Here is a 22,601-nt window from a genome sequence, read left to right as displayed (position 1 = left end):
CATTGCTTAAAATGCAGTATATACAACTGTAAAACTTACTTGTGCTTTAATGACTTTGGTTGTAACTGCTACAATGTAACAGTAGAACATCACTTTTAGGCCCTTTACAAAGCTGCCAGCTAGGGTATAGGTGTTCTAGCCCATGCCCTAGTGCATCGAATAAACAGCGGTTACAAGTTCCACAATATCAAGCATGTTGTTCACACTGTTGTATTTAATAGAATGTCAGTGCTATCTATGCCATTGGACGAACAGTCATGTATGTTTACCAATATATTTAGAGAGCGTTTAAAAAAAATTAGATGAAGAATTAATACTTCAATGAGTTTAATCTCTTAACTCGGCCCCTCAGTTTAATTCATCTTAATTTACTAATTTCCACTTAGCCGCTTAGTTATCAAGTAAAAAATCTAGTAATAAAAAGAGGGTCAACTGTAGGGCCAATCGCTTTAGGGGGAGAGGTTGGTCGGGAACGGAATAATTGATATGTGTGTGTTTGTTTTTGTTGCAATCAAAAACCTATGAAACTGTACAACCTGAAAGACTATACTCCTTTTTGGACAACAGTGTCCTTCATTTTGCAAATCTATGATAGGACTAGGAGATGGATGTCTGACTTATGTAAATCACCTGTTGGTACTATGAATGAGCTGCCATGATTGTTCCTTTTTATTTTTTAGGCTTACGACAACCCTCAAATATTGGCATTAATTCAGACACTGGTGACCGGGGGAACGACACCAGAGCTCGAAGAGCAGCTTGCAGATGATAATACTTTAATAAGACACTCAATGAATGCAATGTCTGTAGCGGAGAGAGACAGATGTAAGCTGTCCTTATTACCAGTGACCAAAACACTGCTGGACAGCCTTTCGGTAAGTTACCTAGTTTCTTAAGATAACTTTGCTCCCCTCTTTCCTCTTGCTCTCTCCAAATTGAATGAATAGATGATTACTTAAGGACTGGTGAATGATAAGCTCAACTATGTGAGAGATATCTAGGGTGTTTTTAATTGAGTGGTATTTTCTATCCTAACCTAAACAGTAGTTAATACAATATGGTTCCTGATGTTAGCCATCATATTTTCTTTGGTTACCTGAATTAGTTGTGTTGGTCAATCTAAAGGTTGACTATTTCATGTTTATGCAAGCCATGTATTATTTCATGTTTGTTCATTGTTAACTACTCTCAATAAAAATACTCCAGGAGCCATTTCTGTTGAAAAACATTCAAGATTCCTTAGGAATCAGCTCTATCCCAATGGTTTGCAGTGTGTCCCATGCCTCTGGCAGACTATATTGAGTAGTGTGGCTTTCTCTAAATTAAACATAGCACACAGCCATCTTTATCACCTTCATATAGGATCTAGAAACAATGAGAGACATTTATCTACCTGGCCTACTTAACAGACAACGTGAGAGACATGCATATAATTCAGACTCTCTGAGGACAGGAGTGTTAATACTATAAAAACCCCCAAACAATGCTTCCATTGGCCCATTGACAATACAAACCCTTCAATCACTAGCACACAACTTTAATGTTAACCAACTGGGGCTTATGTACCACACTCCAGGAGCTAGCCTGACACCTCAGTTAATGAAACCTTGATATCTGTTTGGGGCCTGCTCGTCACATGTTTGTATCCAAACAGCATATATGTAAACTTCCAGCCTACAGGCTGCTGCTAAGACGGCCGTAGTTCTGACCAAACGCGATTGAACACTGCAAGCACGCGATTGAAGCGCTGTAAGCAATCAACTAACACTGATGCGAAGAATATCCTTTTAATCTGCCAATTTTAAAACTGCTTTAGTTGCACACTCTTTTAACTAAAAATTGCATTAATTGAACAGATTTGCTTTTTGCACTTTTTAAATCACTTCCGCTGCCCTGTAATCGAGCCACTGCACCCCGGTCCGTCCCGGCAAGTGCCGCTTGTACGGAGGGTGAGGAGGGCACCACCAGCACTGACTCACTTCCGGGAGGAGCCGTCCCCGGCGGTGAGCGGTCTAGTTGCACACGGCTAAGAGCCTATTAAAGACGTTGACAGAGCGGACACGGAGTCTGCTGTTAAGACTGCCGTAGTTCTGACCAAACGCGATTGAACACTGAAAGCACGCGATTGAAGCGCTGTAAGCAATAAACTAACGCTGTTGCGAAGAATATCCTTTTAATCTGTCGATTTTAAAACTGCTTTAGTTGCACACTCTTTTAACTAAAAATTGCATTAATTGCACAGATTTACTTTTTGCACTTTTTAAATCACTTATGCTGTACTGTAATTGCGCCACTGCACCCCGGTCCGTCCCGTCTAATGCCGCTTGTACAGAGTGTGAGGAGGGCGCCACCAGCACTAACTCACTTCCGGGAGGAGCCGTCCCCGGCGGTGAGCAGTCTAGTTGCACACGGCTAAGAGCCTATTAAAGATGTTGACAGAGCGGACACGGAGACTGCTGTTAAGACTGCCGTAGTTCTGACCAAACGCGATTGAACACTGCAAGCACGCGATTGAAGCACTGTAAGCAATCAACTAACGCTGATGTGAAGAATATCCTTTTACACTGTTGATTTTAAAACTGCTTTAGTTGCACACTCTTTTAACTAAAAATTGCATTAATTGCACAGATTTGCTTTTTGCACTTTTGTAAATCACTTACGCTGTACTGTAATCGCGCCACTGCACCCCGGTCCGTCACGGTAAGTGCCGCTTGTACGGAGGGTGAGGAGGGTGCCACCAGCACTGACTCACTTCTGGGAGGAGCCGTCCCCGGCGGTTAGCAGTCTAGTTGCACATGGCTAAGAGCCTATTAAAACCAATGACAGAACGGACGCACAGCGGGCGCGCCGCTGGCGTGCCGTCTGTGCCTGGCCCGGGCCTAGGGCCAAAATCCCTGTGCAAAATGAGGTAAGCCCGGCCAGGCTGAGGCTAACTAACAGCAGCAATGAAATGCTGGCCATGAGGCATAGGCCACTCTGCCCTGTTCTAAACCCACTAGCTGAAACCAAGCACTGTCCGAGCTGTGCTTCTCCCTTCAACTACTCGCTGATAAAAAGCCTCACCTGGGACTGTCCACATGCCGACAAGGTGGAAATTAAGGTGGTCAAAGCAGATTTAATTAACGCAAGGTCTTTAGTGAAACATAACACGGAAATAGCCAACCTGATTGAAAATCACGACTTAGATCTGCTATTTACCACAGAGAAATGGGCAAATGATGCCTCTGATATAGAGCTCGCTTTGGCTCTCCCGAAGGGTTATGCGATAACCCGGGCAGATAGGAAAGGAAAACGAGGGGGAGGGTTAGCGGTAATTGGTAAGGAAGACTTTCAGGTTAGAAGCTCAGCTTCAGGCAGCAGCCTAGATTGCGAGACCCTTTCATTCCAGGTCACTATCACAAAAAATTATACATTTAAAGGCCTACTCCTTTATAGGCCCTCATCGGCAAAAAGCCCCGTGACACAACTACTCGGACCCTTCTTAGAATCCAGCATAAAGGGGGGGCAGACTACACTATACTGGGGGACTTTAATATACATCTAGAAAATGGCACAGACAAAAACACAATATTGATCTCGGAGACATTGGCCAACTGCTCCCTGACACAAATAGTCCAGCAGGACACACATATGGCCGGTCATGCACTGGACGGGATTTTCTCCTCCAATGATAATATCAAAATAATGGAAATTATTCCGGTCCCCTGGTCTGACCATAAAGTTATAAAATTCTCATTGACAATCGAACAAACAAAAACACTAAGGACCACCCTAGAAAGACACTGCACATACCAAGACTGGGCAAAAATTAACATCTCCTAACTACAAGAACACCTTACTGCGACCATCCCGGATTTTGACGGAGAGATTAACATAGCTACAGACCAAGTCAACACTTGGATTAAATCGGCAGCTGCGGTGGCAGCCCCCGAAAAAATGTCTAAATCAAGGAGGATCAACAGATCACAACCATAGTATTCCGAGAGTTTGAGGCTCCAAAAGCAGGTCTGTAGGAGAGCCGAAAAGAAAATGGAGAACAAACTATGAAGCAGTTACTAAGGAAACCTACTGCGAGACTTTGGCGACCTACAAAAAATTGATAGTCGCAGAAAAATGTGCTTATTTCATAAAGAAAATAAATTAGGCCAAAAATTCCAGTAAAGAATTGTTCGCAACAGTCACAAAACTATCCAACCTTGCCTCAAACAAACAATTAGAAGGCAGCACCAAACTATGCAACACGCTAGGCCAATTCTTTGTCGACAAGGTAAAATCAGTATACGACTCAGTTGCGATAGCCAACAATCAGAATCCAAACCAACAAAGAAACATCGTATAGCCAATAAAAACACAGAGACCACACATCCAGATTTTCAGTTTACCACCCCCTCAGTGGAACAAATTTGCCAAATAATACTGACAACTAAGTCCCATGCCCACTTTGGTGAATTTCTTTGTTTGAATCCTACCTTGGGCTGCAGTTACTTCGTTTTGGGAGCTTATTTGGCCACAACGCTATCAGCGCTTGCACTCACCGGTGGCTGCTGGTCCCCCCCGCCGCCGCGACAGGAACACCACGTGGCCGCCGAGCGGGGGGACTACAGCCCCCAGAATCCTCTGCCTATTCACTCCGCCCTCCTCCGCCCACTTCAGCGCCCGGAAGGTGCACAAAAGACCGGTGCTCCATCTTGGGAGCGGGTGACTTTCTTTGTTTGAATCCTACCTTGGGCTGCAGTTATTTCGTTTTGGGAGCTTATTTGGCCACAGTGCTATCAGCGCTTACACTCACCGTTGGCTGCTGGTCCCCCCCGCCGCCGCGACAGGAACACCACGCGGCCGCCGAGCAGGGGGACTACAGCCCCCAGAATCCTCTACCTGTTCACTCCGCCCTCCTCCGCCCACTTCCGCGCCCGGAAGGCGCACAAAAGACCGGTGCTCCTTCCGTGTCGCGGGACGCGCGCGGGCGGCGCCGGGCTAAGCCCGGGCAAAGGGCGGGCCATCTGTGGCCGTCCGGGGCAAACGAGGCCGGGGTGGGGACCCTTCCCTTGGATATTGGGCACTGGACACTGCCCACGTAGTAAGACCTCTTTTTGTATATCCAGCCTACGATATCGGTAAAAAACTCTTTATCATTTTTAACCCCCAAGGATTGTCTTTCTAGCTAGACAGGTTGTGTGAGATAGTCTTATAGAAAAGATGACTACACGAACAACTAAGGCCAGGAACTCATTGGGGGGAGGGTCAAATAAAGGGACGCTTGATCACTTTTTAACTAAGGCGGCTTCAAAAATTGATCAGGAGATAGCAATCGCTGAACATCGACTGTCTCTAGAACTTGCCAACAGAAATTCCTCCTTGGGTTCCCTTATCACAGTAACTTCCCCCCCACACAAGTTATAGAAGAAAATCCGACAAGCGATTGTAGTATTCCATTACTCTTGCAAGATCGCATAACATCCCCGAAATCATATAGGGGGGCCCGAGTTAATAGTGATACTTAGGACACCTCACTGGAATTATCATTGGAGGAACTCTCAAAGACCCTAGAAACAAGCATTTACAATGCAATAGGTCTCGCAGCATTAAAGTTTCAGCTATTGGCATTGTATATTACAATGTGTTGCATTAATTTGTTATCAAACTCTGAATTGTTTTATAAAGATGATTTGCAAACTGTCAAATGTTGCTGAATAGTAAGCAACGTTGTGAATAATATTGTTTGCTGGTCATCCTTGGGTACCAGAGTACTTCACTTGAGGCAGAGGTATTATCTTTAGACTACAGGTGCTGGTGCCGCTTGAGCTAGAAACAGGGCCAGCCACTCACTACTCTGCACTCACTACTCACTACTCTGCACTCACTACTCACTACTCTGCACTCACTACTCTACTCACTACTCACTACTCAGCACTCACTACTCACTATTCTACTCACTACTCTACTCACAACTCACTACTCTACTCACTACTCACTACTCTACTCACTACTCACTACTCACTACTCACTACTCTGCACTCACTACTCTACTCACTACTCACTACTCAGCACTCACTACTCACTACTCTACTCACTACTCTACTCACTACTCACTACTCTACTCACTACTCACTACTCTACTCACTTACTCACTACTCTACTCACTACTCTACTCACTACTCTACTCACTACTCTACTCACTACTCACTACTCTACTCACTACTCACTACTCTACTCACTACTCACTACTCTGCACTAACTACTCAATACTCTGCACTCACTACTCACAACTCTACTCACTACTCACTACTCTGCACTCACTACTCACTACTCTGCGCTCACTACTCTACTCACTACTCACTACTCTGCACTCACTACTCACTACTCTGCACTCACTACTCACTACTCTACTCACTACTCACTACGCTGCACTCACAAATACCCTAGAAACAAGCATTTACAATGCAATAGGTCTCGCAGCATTAAAGTTTGAGCTATTGGCATTGTATATTACAATGTGTTGCATTAATTTGTTATCAAACTCTGAATTGTTTTATAAAGATGATTTGCAAACTGTCAAATGTTGCTGAATAGTAAGCAACGTTGTGAATAATATTGTTTGCTGGTCATCCTTGGGTACCAGAGTACATCACTTGAGGCAGAGGTATTATCTTTAGACTACAGGTGCCGGTGCCGCTTGAGCTAGAAACAGGGCCAGCCATTCACTACTCTGCACTCACTACTCACTACTCTGCACTCACTACTCACTACTCTGCACTCACTACTCACTACTCTGCACTCACTACTCTACGCACTACTCAGCACTCACTACTCACTACTCTACTCACTACTCTACTCACAACTCACTACTCTACTCACTACTCACTACTCTACTCACTACTCACTACTCTGCACTCACTACTCTACTCACTACTCACTACTCAGCACTCACTACTCACTACTCTACTCACTACTCTACTCACTACTCACTACTCTACTCACTACTCACTACTCTACTCACTACTCTACTCACTACTCTACTCACTACTCTACTCACTACTCACTACTCTACTCACTACTCACTACTCTACTCACTACTCACTACTCTACTCACTACTCTGCACTAACTACTCACTACTCACAACTCTACTCACTACTCACTACTCTGCACTCACTACTCACTACTCTGCGCTCACTACTCTACTCACTACTCACTACTCTGCACTCACTACTCACTACTCTGCACTCACTACTCACTACTCTACTCACTACTCACTACGCTGCACTCACTACTCACTACTCTACTCACTACTCTACTCACTACTCACTACTCTGCACTCACTACTCTACTCACTACTCACTACTCTACTCACTACTCACTACTCTGCACTCACTACTCTACTCACTACTCACTACTCTACTCACTACTTACTACTCACTACTCTAGTCACTACTCTACTCACTACTCACTACTCTGCACTCACTACTCACCTCACTACTCTACTCACTACTCACTACTCTGCACTCACTACTCACTACTCTGCACTCACTACTCACTACTCTGCACTCACTACTCACTACTCTACTCACTACTCACTACTCTGCACTCACTACTCTACTCACTACTCTACTCACTACTCACTACTCTACTCACTACTCTACTCACTACTCACTACTCACTACTCTACTCACTACTCACTACTCTACTCACTACTCACTACTCACTACTCTGTACTCACTACCCACTACTCTACTCACTACTCACTACTCACTACTCACTACTCTACTCACTACTCACTACTCTACTCACTACTCACTACTCACTACTCTACTCACTACGCTGCACTCACTACTCACTACTCTGCACTCACTACTCACTACTCTGCACTCACTACTCACTACTCTACTCACTACTCACTACTCTGCACTCACTACTCTACTCACTACTCTACTCACTACTCACTACTCTACTCACTACTCTACTCACTACTCACTACTCACTACTCTACTCACTACTCACTACTCTACTCACTACTCACTACTCACTACTCTGTACTCACTACCCACTACTCTACTCACTACTCACTACTCACTACTCACTACTCTACTCACTACTCACTACTCTACTCACTACTCTACTCACTACTCTACTCATTACTCACTACTCTACTCACTACTCTACTCACTACTCACTACTCACTACTCTACTCACTACTCACTACTCTACTCACTACTCTACTCACTACTCACTACTCTACTCACTACTCTGCACTCACTACTCTGCACTCACTACTCACTACTCTGAACTCACTACTCTGCACTCACTACTCACTACTCTGCACCCACTACTCACTACTCTGCACTCACTTCTCTGCACTCACTACTTTGCACTCACTACTCTGCACTCACTACTCTGCACTCCCTACTCACTACTCTGCACTCACTACTCACTACTCTGCACTCACTACTCAACTCACTACTCACTACTCTACTCACTACTCACTACTCACTACTCTACTCACTACTCTACTCACTACTCACTACTCACTACTCTACTCACTACTCTACTCACTACTCTACTCACTACTCTACTCACTACTCACTACTCACTACTCTACTCACTACTCACTACTCTACTCACTACTCACTACTCTACTCACTACTCACTACTCACTACTCTACTCACTACTCACTACTCACTACTCTACTCACTACTCACTACTCTACTCACTACTCACTACTCTACTCACTACTCACTACTCACTACTCTACTCACTACTTTACTCAATACTCACTACTCTAGTCAGTACTCACTACTCTGCACTCACTACTCTGCACCCACTACTCTGCACTCACTACTCTGCACTCACTACTCTGCACTCACTACTCTGCACTCACTACTCTGCACTCTGCACTCACTACTCACTACTCTGCACTCACTACTCACTACTCTGCAATCACTACTCACTACTCTGCACCCACTACTCTGCACTCTGCACTCACTACTCACTACTCTGCACTCACTACTCACTACTCTGCACCCACTACTCACTACTCTGCACTCACTTCTCTGCACTCACTACTTTGCACTCACTACTCTGCACTCACTACTCTGCACTCACTACTCTGCACACTCACTCTGGACTCACTACTCTGCACACTCACTCTGCACTCACTACTCTGCACTCTGCACTCACTACTCTGCACTCTGCACTCACTACTCTGCACTCACTACTCTGCACTCACTACTCTGCACTCACTACTCTGCACTCACTACTCACTACTCTGCACACTCACTCTGCACTCACTACTCACTACTATGCACTCACTACTCTGCACTCACTACTCACTACTCTGCACTCACTACTCACTACTCTGCACACTCACTCTGCACTCACTACTCTGCACACTCACTCTGCACTCAGTACTCTGCACTCTGAACACTCACTCTGCACTCACTACTCTGCACACTCAATCTGCACTCACTACTCTGCACTCACTACTCTGCACTGTGAACACTCACTCTGCACTCAATACTCTGCACACTCACTCTGCACTCACTACTCTGCACTCTGCACTCACTATTCACTACTCTGCACTCACTACTCTGCACTCACTACTCTGCACTCACAACTCACTACTCTGCACAATAACTCTGCACTCACTACTCTGCACACTCACTCTGCACTCACTACTCTGCACACTCACTCTGCACTCACTACTCTGCACTCACTATTCACTACTCTGCACTCACTACTCTGCACTCTGAACACTCACTCTGTACTCACTACTCTGCACACTCACTCTGCACTCACTACTCTGCACTCACTACTTTGCACTCACTGCACACTCACAGCAGCATTGAAAAACAAGGGTTTGCCATTATTAATATAGTTCACTGCAATAACCTACTTTTCTTAGCCTTTGACATGTACTTTACTAAGAACCGGCATGTTAATAAATATATAAATACGTGCGACGGAAATAAAACAGCATTGAAAAACAAATAACTCTTACTGCCCCCGGAATTCCGCCGTGGCTGCACCGGAAGTCAGGCAAGGTCGCCTGTGACAGGGGCGGAGCCGCGTCTTGACCGGAAGAGGAGGCAGGTGGAGGAAATGCGTCGAGTGGCCCGGGGCTCCTGTGAGCGGTGGAGAGCCCCGGGGCCGACAACAGGAGGTTGCACACGTGTTGCGGGGCTCCCTTGACCAAGAGGGAGCCCCGCGAAAGGAGCTGCCAAGAGCCGCAGCGTCAACTCTGCCTGCCCGCGCTGAGAGCGGAGTACCCCAGGTTGCCACAGTAAGTTTAAAAGGGGGGGAGGGGAGGCGGTGCACTCGTGTGTGTGTGTGTGCGCATGTGTGTATGCGTGGGGGGGGTTCTGTATGTATGTGCGTGCTTGTGCGCTTGTGCGTGTGCTTCTGTGTATGCGCATGAGTGTGTTGTGTGAGAGCTTCGCGCAGCGCTCGTACTTGTGCGCGTGCCAGTTTGGAATCGCCTGCGCGCGGCCAGGAGTGTCTCCTGGAAAGGAGACACGGCCACAATAGGTTCTCGGCGGAGACGCGCTTCCGCGCGTTCAGCCGAGAGCCCGAGACCTAAAAACTACAATACCTAGGAATACAAATCTGAAGACAAGACAAAAAGGGCAGGGTGTTACACTAAAGAGAAAACGGGGCGGGGATTGCATTCAGGGCAGATGTGCAAAAACAGCTAAAATTCACATCAGCCCCACAAAGGTTAAAGGTATGTCAACAAAAGAGCCACCGCACACAGACACTAATGATTTAATGAAAAACATTGAACATTTAGTAAAATCTTTACTCTTACCTCTTATAGAAAGAGTAAAGAGGATATCTGAACAACTGGGCACTATTGTGGAAGCAACTGCCAATAATGCTAAACTGCTAAAGGTCTTGGTGACACCTAAACAAGTCACCATCCCTTGTGGACAGAAATCGGCGGATGTTTACAAAACATCGGAAACCTTAACCTTGCTTAAAGAGCCCAACTCAGTCCCTATAGGAAAAGATAGTGTTCCTATAACTAATAAAGAAGTAAAAACGGCTGGTTTAGTAAAAGCCCCAGAAGGCTTAGATATTAATACTACCAGGGAACACCCACCGAATAGAACACTAAAATAAAGGGCTTGCATAAAGACCTGCCACCAGAGGCAGTCCCCTATGTCATAATTCTTACTGGCGTTCCAGAACTGGCAGCAGGGAAGAAGGAAGCCTATCTAGAATTAAAGAACAAAGCAATCTATTGACTAAGAAATAATAGACCACTGCCACTTAATATAAATGGTGAAATTATGTTTGTGAGAAGACTGGCATGGGTTGGGCATAGGCCAAAGGACATAGAGGGAGATGTTCTGATCATCAATTTTAGGGACCGAAGAGTAGTTACCCACATTGTAGACTGGTATGTGGAGAGAGGAGGTGGTGGAATATCAACTCGCGACCTGAGCTATTTTTACCCTCAATCTCTAGTAACCCTTGGTACATCTAGACCCCTTTGTAAGATTGGGAAGAATTTTAGCCGCATTCCACTAGTTCCAACTCCTCTGATTGATAGCAGGCAGGAGGCTTGCTATCCACTATCATTTCACGCAGATAGGCCCCACTTATATCAAAATGAGAGAGTACAGAGGTCTGTTTATACCCCATTTTGGTCCATTCCCTTAGACAATCGCAGTGAGGCACTAACAGGCCTGGACGATCAGGATTGATATGTGGGGAAAAATAGGGCGCAGAAAATAACACTGAACGTCTCTGCCCCATTGTTGGACGATATTAATCAACAACGGAGAGTATTACCAGGCAGGGAGAAGTCTGTATTCGGGAAGGGAGAAGAAAAGGATGCAGGGACCACACACTGTCTGGATGTGCACAAACCCTATAATTCCCCTATGGTCCAAAGGGATAAATTGGCATATGAGACAGAGCCAGCTTCTCCCTCACAGAGGGTAAATACCATCAGTAATATTGATGATGCTACTCCCCCCCAGACGTTAAGACCCATTTACAATCTTTTATCTTGAAACGTCGCAGGACTGGCTAATAAAATCTCCAACCAACCTTGGCTAGATACAGTCCACAATTATGATATAATCTGCCTTCAGGAAAAATGGTCTGCGGACGAATTACATATAATTGGTTTCCAGACTTTACATACACCTGCAAGCATAACTACCCAAGGAAGAAATAAAGGGGGACTGTCCACGTACGTTTCTACGGCAGCAGGAATTAAAATTTTAAAGTTTAATTCCACAGAGTTTTATCAGATTCAGAGTATCAGTTGGAGCCATGTTAAGAACATGACCATAGTAAATTTTTACAATAATGTGCCTAAAAACAATATGGAAAACGTAATGGATAAATTAAAGAGTAGCTTATCTACTCTACGGGATCACCTACGAGGCGAGATGGTTCTGATCTGGGTGAGAGACTTTAACTGCACTATTTGTCCGTATCATTCGACTGGCATGTGCGGCCTAGCTGAACACAAAGAGGACACCCCCACCCATTTCATTCATTCCAAACTCGGTAATACCCTCAATAGCATGATATTTTATTTTAACTTGTCCTTTATAAATTAATTATGTACCCCAATTATTCTGTTCGGTCCAACCTTTAACGGCAGGGGATGTAATTCAACGATTGATTTTACATTTCTATCAACCTTCCATGCGGATTTGATATCCTCGTGGGAAACCCTTCCGCTTATTTTTAGTGACCACTATCCCATTTCTTTTAACTTAAAACTCAGAGGGCATAAAAAGACCCTGAACGAGAAATCCTTATACAGGCCGAAAATTAAATTGGCAACCAGAAATGGATATATGATTAAATGGGACAAGGTGGAGCCAGTGGGTTTTCTCAAAAATTTGGAATTGGCCTGTCGCGAAGATCTATTTGTCTGTTTATCTTATAAAGAGGAGCCATCAAAAGTAGTGAGCTCATTTATAAAAATACAAAGTGAGATGAAGAAGCTATTAACCAAGGAATACCGATTAAATTCCAACAAACCGCATGGCTGGTTTGACAAAAGCTGCACTAAAGCACATATTATCCTGAAAAGGGCATTGCACGCATCACCTAGATCCCCACTTGAGATACGGCAAGCCAGAAAGCAAAACAAAGCGGCCGTTAAGACTAGGAAAAATCAATTGAAGAAAGAGGCCTGGTCTGCTTTGTGTGATGCTTCCAAAAGAAGGGATAACACCGCATTTTGGAAAATTGTAAATACCCCTTATTTAACAAACAGAGACGGAGATATTATAGACCAAGCCGTTGATGGGGAATCGTGGGTCAATCACTTTTCCGCACCTTTACGATAAAGTGACCCCCTCAGACTATGTAAACCTTGGAGCGGGGATGCTGGACACACATTCTGATACTGTCCCATCTAGCGTATTCCCGTTAGACATTACTTTTAACTGTGGGGAGGTCTTAAAGGCCATTAGCGATAGTCCCTCAGGTAAAGCTCCGGGCCCCGATGGAGTCCCAATAGACGTTTATAAAAACGCAATTGATTTGTGGTCTCCATTGCTAACAAATGTTTTAAATAAAGTAAACCAACAGGGGTTTATACCCTCTTGGACGGAAACAACATAATGTGAACCTCAGTCCAACCGAACAGTATCCGGATGCATATGGATGCATCCAAATCACTCGGTCAGACTCCCTCGATCCAAGTTGTCCGGAAAGCATTCCGGAACCAATTTGGTCTGAATGCTTTCCGAACTGGATCGTAATCGACCCATAAGTCTGGGGTGGGCTGGCATCTATTGGGCCACTGCAGAGATGGGGATAATATGGGGAGGATCGCTTGGGCAGCAAGAGCATAATGAGAGGTGCAAGGGCCCCTCAAACTGGACAGGTGTATGCCCAACAGTCACCCCTTAGGAATGTACCACAATCTCCCAAAGGTTGGAAGGTTATCATTTAACTTCTAAATGAATCACTCAAAACATGCCATATCATATATGCTGTTCAGAAAGGATTGGAGGGAAGGGAATTTGATCGTTTTCCAGTGCCTAATATCAGCAATTTAGCAATTCCTAGAGCTGTGGATAGCTATCTGTTAACATGGTGTATTGTGGAGGGAAAGTAAGAGGTCTTGTGCAAGAGGGCAAATCAAGCATTCAGGTGCCTAACCAATCGTAGTTCCCTCTTCAGGTGATTTTATATCGGTGTCCAGAATGGCACTCAATTTAGTGCATACCCACAATATGTGGATTATGTTGCAGACCAAATCACTGCATCTAAAGTATTACAAGTATGCACTAAGATAGGCTTTAAATAGTGTTGTTGGGGACCAATGCCAGCATTGGAGGATTTTGAAATAACTATATCTTAGGTACACATCTCAGAGCCTGTTATTATAGTTGGTCAAGATGTTGTCCCAGTCATGGTCTACAAATTGTATATAGTGGTGTGTTTCCCAAAAAGGACGTAATGCTGTCATGTGTGGGATGAAAAACTATTGTCAAATAGTGTTTTTCCAAAGTTGTTCCAGGTGTGGATGGATTTGGACATGCAGGAGCTGGGCAGATCGAAGTACGTTCTTCCCAGGATTTGAGACAACGCAAGGGACAGTTGAATATATCAACTCATCTGGTATTGTGGGATGTCAAATTCCCTTTGCAAATCAGGAAATGTCTTTATGGAGTCCTTAGTGATCAAATTGTCGATCTGCCGGATTTCACATGCATTACATGTGGACCAGTGAATTTCTTCACCCCCTATCGCAATGGCCGTGTTGTGCTATTGTGGGGCTTTAGAATGAATACGGTTCAGGGCTTGTATCATTCTGTGGATGCTATGCCACACGTATTGTGAGGCACGGATAATGAGGAAAGAGAAGGGAGTGATGGGTGAACAGGAGGTGTAATGCACTGCTGGGTTGCCCAACATCTGCAATATATGAAATTCCAATAATACCCAGGTGGGCTAGCTCTGGAAATGGACAGCAGATAAACCGATGGGGCCAATTGCTGGGCCAGCCTATAGTCCTCCAGGTGTGGGAGACGTTGACAGCCCTTCTCCACATAGTGGAGTTAGGATCCCTTCAGTCTTGGTTTGTCTGAACCCCAGATAAAGCAATAGATATGAATTAGTCATTTTTAATCTAGTGCAGTATTCACTATCTATGACAGTATTCACTATCTATTTGAAAGCTCAATATTGATGAGCATGTTTAAGCTATGACAACAGTCTTAGGGACCAAGAATCAAGGAGTGATATTGAACAGTCAATGTAGATTTACTACAAATGTAGCATTGTGATGTTGTGAGAAGAAGCATTTCTGTTTAAATAATTCTCTAAGTGAGCCTTTTTCTGTGTGAATTATATTGTATGACCATCGTAATACCTTTGTAATTGCATCAGCAATGGTGCTGATTATACTAAATTCAAAGCGTAAAGCCTGAATAGAAATCATCAGACTTACTGGACACATTTTTTCTTCTCTTCATACAAGTTGAAATAAGACCACTTATATTTTAATGTATCCTCCAAGCCATAACTTAAAGTAGGTGGAATTTTCACTTTATAAATTTTGATTACATGTGAAAAATTGTGTCCCCCCCCAGAGAAGTATAGAACTTGTTAAGTGCCACTGCATGTCCTAAGTTGCTTTTCTATTCCAGTCACTTTTTCTATTGAATTGTTGCTTACTATCAAGAGTATGTGCAAAAATTCTACCTAAATATGTATAATGTGTACCTTGTTCCAATTTCCCTCTACTAAGTGAACAGCAAAATAAATTACAGTGTTTTCAATCACTAAATGCTAATACCTTCGTTTTTGAAAAATCCACTTTTAAGATTATACTTTTCTGTATACACATAAAGCACATTTAAATTCCTTTCTAGGCCAATTAGTGTGAGATCAAATATTGCTACATTATCGGCATACATCAGGAGATGCAGGGCCTTAGTTCCTACTTTAAGTGGAAAAGTTCTAACCTGTAAAAAATGTGATGGTAGATCATGCAAAAACTGCAAAACAGGGGTGGTACCAATATTCAGCCCTGCTTCAATTCATTCTCTGTTTTTATCGCTGATGTTCACACTTTAGTTCCTCTCATCAGAACTTCATACCAAGTTGAAGTATGGAGTGAAATTATTTTTCTTAACAGAGTTGGGGAATACCTTATCCAACCTGTTTTCTCCACAGAATAAGTCTATCAACACTAACAAATGTTGTGGAGAAATCTATAAAAGCAGTATATAATAATTGACTTAAAAGTGACATGTTTATTAATTAACGTTTGAACAACTGCAATATTGTCCATTACAGAGCATATAAGTCTAAAACCCGATTGTTCCCTTGGAATACTTTCATTATCATATGCCCAGTATTGCAGATTTCCTAAGTTATTTCATGCAACAATGTTGCCAGTTGTATTAAGGAGAGTGTGTTACCTTGTTGTGTTGCCTGAATTCTTGTGATAATATGTGCACTGGACTACTCTAGAAAATACAAAATCCACTAATATGTGCACTAGACTTCTCTAGAAAATACAAAATCTGCTCCAATTGATCAAAAGATCAGTCACTGGAGTAAAATGCTGAAAATACTTACTATATATCCTCCCATCTATTCCCTCCAGAGTCCGAATACATCTCAGAGAGAAGTTTAGATGTCTCATTTTATTTATGGTCCAGATGTCTCAGTGTGATAGTTATATAATTTGGCAGCCTTTAATTGATGCAGATTTTTTGCCTTTCATAACTGTGCTTGGGGTACACAGATTTATGGAACTTATACTGTATTGAATGAATGAATGAATGAAGAAGCACTTGTAAAGCGCCTGGGTACCCGAAGGCATCCCAGCGCTAAGGAGTAGGCTAAACCAGATTCATAACATATCAGGGAAAGAGAAAGGTTTTTAACTGTTTACGAAAGTGCTGGTAATTAGATTAAGAGTGGATCTAAAGGGGGGTAAGATTCCAAAACTTGGCAACACTGTATGAAAACAGGCAGCCTCCACTTCTTGTTCGTTTGATTTTTGGAACTTTTAAAAAGTATTTACCCTCTGATCTTAGAACTCTTTTAGGCTGGTAGGGAAGAATCATGGCCTGAATCAACTAGGATCCTTTTCCCACCAGTGCTTTATGTGCAATGCACATAGCTTTAAATTGAATGCTCTCCTGGATTCGGAAGCCAGTGTAATGAGGATAAAGCAGGTTTTGCTGTAAATCGTTTAGGAACATTTAAAAGCAGCCAAGCTGCACAATTTTGGACTGTCTGTAGTATTTTTGTGGTGGACAGTGGAGCTCCAAGATAAATAGCATTTGCATAATCCAGTCTCAACAGGATTAATGCTTGTACTAACAGTCTTTTGGCCAAAAAAGGTGGAAAGGGAAGAATTTTCCTGATCATCCGCAGAAGGCCGTAGCAGGTACCTGCCACTTGCCGACCCTATTCCTTAAAATCTAGGTTGGTATCTAGTACGACTTCTAAGCTTTTTATAGACTTTTTCGGAGTGGGGGGGGCCTAGACTGTTGGGCCACCAGGAGTCTATATTGAGGGGGGGCCGCATTGCCAAGAAGCATAATTTCCGTTTTAGCTCCATTGAGCTTCAAATATGAGGTGTACATCCAGCTGGCCACTTTTCTAGACAGGATGTGAGGGCCCATCCTGAATTATAATTTTTGTTCAGTGAGACGACTAGCTAAGTATCGTCTGCATAGTTGACGATCTGCACCCCAAATAGGGTGACTATATGTGCCAGGGAACTCAGATAGACAATGAACAGGGTGGGGCTTAATGCAGATCCCTGGGGAACTCCGCTGGTAAGGGGTACTTGTTTGGAGATACTGTCTTCCTCAAAAACTGAAAAAGCTCTGGGGCATATTAGCAAGAACCTCGTTAAAATTATCGCAGTTTTAGCGGCAAGAAACTGCCGCTAAAACGGCGATAATGGGCTTGCTAATATGTGTTATAGAATTCCAATAGAAGCCCAGGTTAAATGTCCTGCACATTTAACCTGGGCTTCTATTGGAATTCTATAACGCATATTAGCAAGCCCATTATCGCTGCTTTAGCTGCTGTCTCCTGCCACTAAAACGCCGATAATTTTAACAAGGTTCTTGCTAATATGCCCCTCTGTCTTCTAAAAAAGACTGCAGCCAATTCAGTACCATTCCTTTAACTCCCACATCTCGAAGTCTGCTAATCAGGAGCGAGTGGTTGACTGTATCGAAGGCTGCGCTTAGATCTAATAAAATAATTGCAGCGCAGCCCCCATTGTCAAGAATGCTCCTGGTTTCCTCCACTACCGACAGGAGAGCAGTCTCAATGCCCTGCTGTGATCTGATACCTGTATGTGAGGAGTGGAGCAAGTCATTATTTTCCAAGAAGCCCGATAAGGAAGAATTTACATGCTTCTTGGCAATTTTACTTCTGCCAGGAAGCAGGGAGATAGGTCGGTAGTTCGCCCAATCGTCCGGATCTAAGTAGGGCTTCTTTAGCAGAGCCTTGACCATCACCCGTTTCCACATGGGAGGCACAATTCCTGTGAGAAAGGAGGCGTTAATCAGGCCAACTAAGACTGAATAAATGGTCTTACTGCTCTTATAAAAAATAGTAGGCAGGGCTGGTTCAGAAGATGAACCCGATTTAAGATGGGTTAAAATTTCTACTAAGGAATTCTGATTCAGTATGGGGGAATTCCTTCAGTAGGACCTGTTCCTTTATTGGATCAGTTTGAGGTACCAGCTGCTTGTCACTTTCCAGAGGGTAGGACTTGTAGATAGTTTGTATCTTCCCTGAGAAGAATTCCGCTAGCTGATTACAACGGGATTGAGGGTTATCTGCGATCAGTGAGGGGACAGAAGGAGTCAGAAGTGATTTAGCAATCAAGAAGATTTTGCGTGGAGAATCTACCGCCGATGCTATTTTCTCTTGATAATAGCAGCTTTGTGAATATTTTATTTCTAATTTATAATGTTTAATAGCTTCTCTATATTTGGCTTGATTGCTAGATGAGAAGTCTTTTCTCCACTTCCTTTCAAATACTTAGGATTCTTGCTTAAGCTTCTGGAGTCCCAAGGAGTACCAGGGATTTCTCTTAGTACCAGTTTTTATCTGAATCTCTTTTCTTGGGAGAATAGTATTTAGCGAGGACTCTAACCAACTATTGAAAGTATCATTGACAGTTATAGGATTAGGATGGGGTATAGGTCTTGTGATTTCCAATCCATTTCCCATGCTTTCCTTGGAAGTGTAGACCAGGTCCGAATAAGTTTATTTATTTCCCTGGCCGGAGGACTTATTTCCTGCCTAGCCCACATAAATGGGAGCAGGAGGTGATCGGCCAGGGTAATGGAATAGGTTGAAAGGTCGTCAAAGATTGAATATTAGAAAAATAGGGTCCAATAGATGACTTTTATTGTGTGTATGATTGAACTGAAAGGCTGCTAGCCCTTCAACAAAGTCTGCTCTTTGGGGGAGTTGAGCATTATAAAAATGTATGTTAGAATCTCCCTATACCGTAAAATTAGGCAGGGAACTTGCCAAATTAGCTACAATTTCAGGCATAGCCTGACAAAATGGACTAGCAGGGCCTGGCGGGGGATGGGGGCGGGTAAAGTAAAATTCCTGAAAGGGTAATAAAATGAGATATCCAGATGGAAAATAGGATACTTTCACAGTTAGGAATGGGGTTATTCGAGATGCGGCATTAAAAACATCCTTATAAATAATGCCAATGCCCCATCCCCGACCGACATCTCTGTCTTTCCTCTGTATTGTATAGTGAGGTGGGAGTGTTTGTATAATGGCATAATCCATGTCTTTTTCTAACCAAGTTTCCGTGAGGAATAGGATATCAGGTTTTTCCTCTTCCAGTAGGATATGGATCGCCACAGAGTGTTTGGGGAGGGAGCGACAATTAAGTAAGAACATTTTGAGTTCCATTTCCTCCTCTAAGAGGTCAGACCTAAGTAAAGGAGAAAAGATTCTATAATCACAGCTAGGACATTGTAAAAGATAGTTCTCATAACTTATAGAATGTTTGCACTTACTTTTCGGTTCTTCTTTGAGGTATATGAGCTGTTCCTGTATGTAGCAGAGCCTTAAATTATTGGAACCAGCGGGGTTCCTAGCCCTTGGTCCCGGTTGGGTGTGGACGGGTTTGCCTTATGCATGCCAGCGGTGCACCCGCTGCGCGGACGCGTCATCGGCTCCTAATGAGGCCGAATGAGCATGATGACGTGGGGAGGCTCTAGCAAGTTTGTGGCTGCAAGCTAGAACGTTAACCTAAGCGGACATAGCCAGCCCTAGGACCATTGAACACAGCTCCGAAATCTAACAGGTAGGTGTGACAATGTTAAAAACAAATTTAAAAGAAATTTTTCAGCAGGTTAAAAAAATCAATTTTTACATGCAATCCCTCTTAGGGCTTGCCGCTATATACTAAGTCCCAAAAATGTTGCTATCAGAAAAAGCGCTTCTGCGCGGTCGCGTTGTCGGCTGCTAATGAGGCCAAGACAGCTTGATGACGTGGGGAGGCTCTAGTGTGTTTTTGGCTGCAATCTAGAGCGTTAACCTAAGCGGAAATAGCCAGCCCTAGGAGCATTGACCACAGCTCTGAAATCTAACAGGTAGGTGTGAGAATGTTAAAAACAAATTTAAAAGCAATTTCTCAGCAGCTTAAAAAATCAATTTTTACATGCAATCCCCTCATAGCGCTTGCCACTATGTACTAAGTCCCAACAATGTTACTATCATAAAAAGCGCTCCTGCGTGGTCGTGTCATCGGCTCTTAATGAGGCCGAGTGAGCATGATGACGTGGGGAGGCTCTAGCGCGTTTGTGGCTGCAAGCTAGAGCGTTAACCTAAGCGGAAATCGCCAGCCCTAGGAGCATTGAACACAGCTCCGAAATCTAACAGGTAGGTGTGACAATGTTAAAAGCATATTTAAAAGCAATTTCTCAGCAGGTTAAAAAATCAATTTTTGCATGCAATTCCCTCTTAGCGCTTGCCGCTATATACTAAGTCCCAACAACATTACTATCAGAAAAAGCGCTCCTGCGCGGTCGTGTCGTCGGCTCCTAATGAGGCCGAGTGAGCGTGATGACGTGGGTGGGCTCTAGCACGTTTGTGGCTGCAAGCTAGAGCGTTCACCTAAGCGGAAATAGCCAACCCTAGGAGCATTGATTACAGCTTCGAAATCTAACAGGTAGATGTGACAATGTTAACAACAAATTTAAAAGTAATTTCTCAGCAGGTTAAAAAGTCAATATTTACGTGCAATCCCCTCTTAGCGCTTGCCGCTATATACTAAGTCCCAACAACGTTACTACCAGAAAAAACTGTTTCATTTAATGTCATCATCATGACTAAATAGAATCTGTGATTACATAATGTCAGGTGTATATGAGATGAAGGCAGGAGAAGTAATTCTGATTAGATGAAACATATTTTACATGTGATGCAGGGGCTTAATGGAAGCTCTAGCATCACATGCACAGTAGAAAGTACTAACCCTCAAATGACTTTGAATGGCCCACATCAGTAATGATGATCTTTTAGGGGTTCTTTACCAATATCCAGGGTCATAATTTTGCATTTAGTCACTAGTGTAAAGAGCACACAGCCAATAACTTCCATATTAATTTAGAGTGAAGATAAGAAGGTGTGTATGGAATGTTGAAATTTGTCTAACACAATTTTAAATTCTCAGGCGCCCTCACAACACTACATTAACTAACTATAAACTACCCCTTCTCCATGCACTAGCGATACCCTTGGATATTACATATGTTATGATATGTGAAATCATTTAGTTAATTAAAACACTTATGAACACAGTACAGTAGCAAGTTATCGTGAATGTAGTGTGGTGAGTAAAGTGACAAGACTGTGTACGGAGGTGCGCGAGTGATATTAATTTAAAGGTGAAACAAGTATAAATGTGAGTTATAAGTATGACATTGTAATTTGAAAGTGGTGTGTAAATGATAAATACAACAGATAAGTATACAATTTAATTTGCTATGATTGTGTAGTTTAAGGTGTGTTTGGTACAAATAAGATTTAAATAAGTGCATAAGTGATGCAGAAATCATAAATTCAAGAGATAACTTTATTTTTTGAATTTCTAATGTGTGTGTATCTTTAAGTTGGGTTAGTATAAAAAACATACATAATATTTTCCTAACAAGTTATCTTTAACCTTTGTTTTGTATGTTAATCTCAATGATATTTATAATATTAGTAACAATTGTGTAATATTTGTCCAGTGTATTCATGTGAGTGGAGTGTTATTAAGTGGAGTGTGGTACAATATAGTAGTGAATAGGGTTGTAAAGTTTACCATTCTAAAGTGTATTGTGGTATAGTGGATTGGAGTAAAGTGGAATGAGGTATAATGCAATGGTGTATACTGTAACAGCATGCAGTGGAATGGAGTGGAGTCACACACAATGGAGTAGTGTACAGTGAACTTGCATACCCTAGAATGGTGTATATTGGAGTGGCTTAGAGTGTAATGTCATACAGTGCGTACATTCCAGTCGTATACAGTGGGATAATATACAGTGGAGTGTGGTAAAGTGGATTTATGTCCTGTAAATATTGTAGAATGTATTTGTGTACACTGCACAGGCATACAGT

At 43.1% G+C, this 22,601-nt stretch overlaps 1 protein-coding gene across 1 annotated transcript in view; it reads left to right on the top strand.

The window, feature by feature from the left end:
• Positions 1-22,601, top strand: part of LOC144790830 (potassium channel subfamily U member 1-like) — a 264,388-nt gene that overhangs the window by 32,100 nt on the left and 209,687 nt on the right. Inside the window, exon 2 of the mRNA XM_078665502.1 lies at positions 681-875. Within this exon, the coding sequence (XP_078521628.1) occupies positions 681-875 (195 nt within the window). The remainder of the gene's footprint in view (positions 1-680; positions 876-22,601) is intronic.

The sequence above is a fragment of the Lissotriton helveticus genome, chromosome 11 (genome assembly GCF_964261635.1).
Source record: "Lissotriton helveticus chromosome 11, aLisHel1.1, whole genome shotgun sequence".
Classification (NCBI taxonomy): Eukaryota; Metazoa; Chordata; class Amphibia; order Caudata; family Salamandridae; genus Lissotriton; species Lissotriton helveticus.
The sequence above is the reverse complement of the archived record's forward strand: the minus strand, read 5'-3'. Positions and strand labels throughout refer to the sequence as shown.